The sequence below is a fragment of the Ictalurus furcatus genome, chromosome 15, assembly GCF_023375685.1.
Source record: "Ictalurus furcatus strain D&B chromosome 15, Billie_1.0, whole genome shotgun sequence".
Classification (NCBI taxonomy): Eukaryota; Metazoa; Chordata; class Actinopteri; order Siluriformes; family Ictaluridae; genus Ictalurus; species Ictalurus furcatus.
In genome coordinates this window covers 8,707,277-8,713,074 of record NC_071269.1, presented here as the reverse complement: position 1 = coordinate 8,713,074, position 5,798 = coordinate 8,707,277, and the positions used below count along the sequence as shown (strand labels likewise).

At 44.6% G+C, this 5,798-nt stretch overlaps 1 protein-coding gene across 1 annotated transcript in view; it reads left to right on the top strand.

The window, feature by feature from the left end:
* Nucleotides 1-4,093, top strand: part of nfxl1 (nuclear transcription factor, X-box binding-like 1) — a 14,892-nt gene extending 10,799 nt beyond the window's left edge. Inside the window, exons 18-23 of the mRNA XM_053643239.1 lie at nucleotides 24-190; nucleotides 493-562; nucleotides 1,400-1,504; nucleotides 2,374-2,460; nucleotides 3,405-3,458; nucleotides 3,543-4,093. Coding sequence (XP_053499214.1) covers nucleotides 24-190; nucleotides 493-562; nucleotides 1,400-1,504; nucleotides 2,374-2,460; nucleotides 3,405-3,458; nucleotides 3,543-3,716 — 657 coding nt within the window. The 3' untranslated portion in view covers nucleotides 3,717-4,093. The remainder of the gene's footprint in view (nucleotides 1-23; nucleotides 191-492; nucleotides 563-1,399; nucleotides 1,505-2,373; nucleotides 2,461-3,404; nucleotides 3,459-3,542) is intronic.
* Nucleotides 4,094-5,798: the final 1,705 nt, after the last annotated feature.

The following is a 5,798-nucleotide window of genomic DNA, read 5'->3' as shown; positions in this document are numbered from 1 at the left end:
GTCTGTCACCTATGTGTGTACAGGCTGGGAAGGAGTGTGAACAATGTGAAGAGGGCTGCTCTAAGCCCCGCCCCACTGGATGCCCCCACCTATGTGCCCTCCCCTGTCACCATGGCGACTGCCCCCCCTGCACTCAGATGATCAGACAGCGATGCCACTGCAAGATGTCCAGCCTCTACATTGAGTGCCTGTGAGTCTCTCTCTCTCTCTCTCTCTCTCTCTCTCTCTCTCTCTCTCTCTCTCACACACACACTCTCTCTCTCACACACACACACACACACACACACACACACACACACACACAGTAACTAGAACACTGAAATGAGTTCCTGAACTTGGCCATGTGGGCGGAGCTAGAGACAGTGCTGATTGGTCAAACACAGAATGGTCCTGATAATGTCTCTGGATAGAGTGTAGTTCTGATACTGATATGTAACTCACATTTAATCTGTGTGTGTGTGTGTGTGTGTGTGTGTGTGTGTGTGTGTGTAGGAAGCTGACCTCTGCTGACGATGAAGGTAGAAAACTCCTCACCTCCTGCAAGAACCAGTGCCCTAAACAGGTGTGTGTGTGTGTGTGCGTGCGTGCGTTATCTGTGTAGGTGTGCTGTTGTGGCCTCACACCTCCTGTCAGGTCAGACTCCCAAAAATTCTTCCTGCCCTCAACTCTGTCTATCACACCCTGTTAGCAGATGCGTGTGTGTTTGTGTGTGTGCGTGTGTGTGTATAAACACTGCAGTGGACTGTGAGAGAGAAAAGTTTACTAATACAAATCAAAGAACTTTCCAGAACCATAAAACCCATTCTATACACTTTCATCTTTATACACACACACAGACACACACACACGAAATCCTTTCAGTTCATTTGTCTCTTTCTCTTTCTTTGTCACTGTCTCACTCACCTCTCTCTGGGTCTTAAAGCCCATTGTGTTAGTGTCTGTACCGCTCAGAGACTGAGTGACAGTATAATAGGGATCCGGAGGACACGCAGACGGATCAGTACACAGACGGGTTTTGGCATGTTCGGTTTGCTCACCTGATTTACTGCTTAAATTAAATTTTTATGTGTCTGTTCACGTTATATTTAACGGTATCGTGTTTAATATTTATATTTAACAGACGAACGATGGAGTTAAACTGACAGTGTGATTATGATCTTAGGTGATAAAGGGTTTGGAGATGAATCGTTCTGAGGGAGACGAGGCTCGGACTGAGACGCGCGTAGTTCTGAAAGTGATGTTCAAGAATATTAAATATCGTTCTTAATGTTCACACTGTCGTGTTTAATAAAAAAAAATAATAACCCTGCTGAAGGGGACAGGGTTCTGAGGCACTGAGGCCATTCTACTGTTATTTCACAACACTTTATGACATTATCGTGTGTGTGTGTGTGTGTAGCTGAAGTGTGGGCATCGCTGTAAGGAGCTCTGTCATGCGGGAGAGTGTGAGGAGAACTGCAATCAGAGAGTCAAAGTCAAGTGTCCATGCAAGAGGATCAAAAAGGTGTGTATATATATATATATATACACACACACACACACGCACATACAGAGGATTCAGAAGGCCCCTTCACATTAGATGGCGTTACTACCTCAATAGGGCAGATATGATTTATTTATTTATTTATTTATTTTTCCCTGCTACCGTGCGGTGTGTCTTTGCTAACTCCCCCATCCTGTCTCCTACATTCCAGTGGCATATTAACTGTCTGGTTTCTGCGCAACCGAAACACGAGGCCATTGTTTTTGCTCGTAAACTCACGAGTTTCTGATTTGTCCATCTCTGTAACGAAGATAATTATGTTTACCTGTATATCAGGTGCTCAGATGTTCCGTTCTTATTAACCTCCCGAGTTCTTGCTTTGATCCACATTCCAGCTTTTCTTGTGTTTAGAGATCAACCCCCCCTCTCTCTCCCTCTCACTCTCTCTCTCACACACACACACACACACACACACACACACACTCACACACACACACGGTCTGATTATTCTCAGCACACACTGGGCTGTAAATCTGACTCATCTCTCCGTGCGTCTGATGAAGCGTGTCACTGTGAAACACAAAAAGTCTTTACAAAGTCACATATATTTATTGGGAAAGGCTTAAAGATGTCGGCGCTGAAATGATTTAAAGATGTTGGGTGAACAGCATCTCATCTCCAAACAATCCACATTCGAGACAGATCTGTTCTATTTCTCGTTCTTCACGTAAGAACACACACTTGGAATGAGCTAAGACCTGGAGCAGGCGTCTAAAATCAGGCTGACTTCCTAGTAAGAAGACTTAAGATGTTTGAGTGCCTAAAAAGGACACTGATTAGTCATCATGGATACCTTTTAAAATACCGTGTGTGTGTGTGTGTGTGTGTAGGAGTTTTCATGTTCCCACGCCAGACAGGAGGAGAATCTGGTGGTGTGTGATGACACCTGTATGGACCTACAGAGGAAAAATGCTGAGGTAACACACACACACACACACACACACACACACACACACACACACGTATGTATGTATGTTAACTGAGCAGAAAGAGAAAGTGATGTTGAACAGCACTGAGAGACTCAGTTTACACCACGACACTGTTGGATTCTTGGTTCTGATTGGTTCGAAGGTGTTGATTAAACAGCACAACTGTTTATATTAATCTGATTCATTATAGTTTCTATAGTAACGGCTCGCTCGCAGGGACGCATACAGAGTGGACGCTCCACTGATGATAAACGGGTTAAAAATCGGTTTATGTGCTGAAGTTTTCTTTAAGGATAAATGTGTTTATGTAACGCTTATGGAAGGAGTCTCCAGCGTCAGTCAGAGGTAAAGCTGGAACTTTAAGTTTCAGATCTTCAGGACAGAGGAGTTTACACTTCTTTCGGTTTCTCAGTAACAGGAGAATAGAGAGAGGGAGAGTAAAGAGAGGGCAGGTGAGGGAGTGAGTGTTTACAGCTGCTATAACGTTAGCAACAACAGGAACTAACTCACTTCACTGAACATTACATGTAACTATAAATGGATAAAAAGTATGAGGTGTGTATTCACACTGAAAATTTCACTGACAGTTTCAGTGACCATAACCGTGTGGTTGTGTGTGTGTGTGTGTGAGAGGATAATTAGTTGCCATGGTGATGGGGTGTAAAATGCACTATTATGTATTCAGCTTTATGTGCTGCCACTGGGGGGAACTAAAAAAATATGGGGCCATTAGTGCAACACACACACACACACGCGCACGCACACACACAAAGGCGGTAGAACTCACACTAGAGCTAATGGCAAATACCAGAGTTCATTACACTCTCACACACACACACACACACACACACACACACAACGAGCCATTTGAGACACTAACAACTTTCCCTAGAGAAAAGTAGAAATTAATGGTGGGTGTGTGTGTGTAACAGGCCCAAGAAGCGGAGGAGAGAGCACTCAAAGAGGAAGAGCTGAAGAAGCAGCAGGTCATTTTTTTTTTCCTGCATAAAGATGAGTTTATTACCATCAACATTGTACTCTGTACTCATATTCCTGTCTGTCTGACTCAGGCCGAGTTGGAGGCCTTTGAGAAGCGGCAGAAAGGAAAGAGGAAGAAGAACAGGCGCAATACAGAGGTGGAGACTCCAGAAGGGGCGTGGCTTAAATACAGGAAGTATTTCCTGGTACCTGTGTGTGGCGTCCTATTGGCTGTTGGAGCATTTTATCTGCTGCAAGCCGGTTAGAACACTGGAACAGTGACCATCACTGAGACACCATGCTAACACACACACACACACACACACACACACACACAGATCTTCACACTATAGTGTTTCCTGCTTTAACACACTCATCATCAGGATAACAAAGCTGTGTGTGTGTGTTGCAGTCTCAAGTTTAATTGTTATCCTTCTAAGCCGGACATGTTCTGTTCTATAGATTAGGTTTATATCTGTAATGATGGATCAGTTATTGTTATAAATAAAGTATCAGTAGATTTCGGTTATTTGGGATTAATCAGACGTTGGAATGAGAAGTCTTCAGACTGAAAGGTTTTGTAGCGAGAGCTTTCCAACATGTCATGAATAAAGTTTTGTTTGATTAAACGATGTGAAATGTTGCTTTGTTGTGTTTTCTGTTCTGAGAATTAGCACGCTAACAGCCTTCTCCTGACTGGCTCAGATCCTTCACGCTGATGTAACGTACAGCAGACGCTGTGATGCTGAGCGAGTGTGTGACGCTGGCGTGCTGACGTTTCATAGGGCCAGCTCACCAGCTTCCAGCGCTTCATCTGTTCTGTTCAGCTTTGCTAATAAGGTTCAGTGTAGCCAATAAGAGAGCAGGGGGCGTGGCCAATATGAGAGCAGGGGGTGTGCCCAGCTGCACAGCCACTTCTATGCTTTCCTTAGATGGTGCCTCAGCATGCTGTACGACTCTACCAGAGTGTGTTCTAGAGGAAGATCCTCTAATGATAGACCTGCAATTAAACACCACCACTACATCCTGCTCACGTCATCAATCAGCCTGATCCGGAAATGTGTAGAAAATACACACACACTACACAGAGACGTGCAATTTGTTTGTTACGTCATCAGTGTGGAAAATCTCACGTAAACATGCTAAAATGTGTGTATGACGGAAGTGGGTGAGAAACGACGGGCCAAGAGTCTGTGCTGATCCTCTGTGGGCGGGGCCGGCACGCGCAGTGAGGGCGGAGTTAACAGGACTGTTATGAGCGCGAGGAAGGCGCGCGCCCCGCGGGTTTAATTTAGGGGAACGTGTGTGTGTGAGGGAGAGAGGAGAGAGCGAGGGAGCGAGAGCCAGACAAGGCAGACCTAGTTCCTGGTTCCTTCTTCTCCCCATCCACCTGTGCACCTGTCTCCTCTACTGTCCGACCTGCCCGCGTGCATGTCCTCCACGGAGACGCTGCGCGCGCTCAGCCTGGAGGAGCCGCGCGAGCACACCGCGGTAAGGCAAGCACGCCGACACTCGCTCCGTATCACGAGACACTGTCTGTGTGTGTGTGTGTGTGTGTGTTCAGAGACCATTTAGAGGAAGGGGTTTATTTATTTAGCTTTAAATAAATAAATAAGCAGGGCTATTCGGAGTGCGCGCGAACAAACTTCAGCGCAGAGAGCTCGCGCTCCTTTAAAGCGGTGTTTATTAAAGCACGAGCTGCTTTTCTGCTCTGTTTATATACAGAAGTTAGAAAAGTCCAAGAGTAAACAGACTACTGCATGTTTCTTTAACAAAAAACATTTTAAAAAAAATTTAAAAAACCTGAATGCACCCTCTCAGAACACTGAGGTACTAAACGTTACGTTTTCTTGTCGCCAGAGTGGAAACTCCAAGAGTACACATTTAGTACCATTAGAACTTAACTTTTAAGTAGAACGGTGGCTTTAAACCTTTACTCTGTAAGCTAATTACTATTGATGTACTTTAAATCATTTTAGATGTACAGTACATGCTCCTTCTCAGGTGAACTCTATCAATCAAAAGTAGAAAACAAGTCCCCTGGATGGTACCATGCCAAACACAAGGAAAGGTTCTGTTTGGTACCTGTGTTTTATTAAGAGTGTACATTCAGAAAACTGCTTCTTCCATGGTTCTTCGAGGTGGTTCCTGGTCAGAGGTGTATTGTTTGTGTACGGGATTCTACTTGAAACCGTTTCTGTAAGGAAAACGTGTGTTATATGTAAATATTTACACGTTCCCTCTGTGGAACTGACCACGGAACCATTTACAGTGTTAATGTGAACCTTGTGAGCCATGTTTTATCAGACTGGTGTATACATTACTGTAATATAACATGATGCTGTACG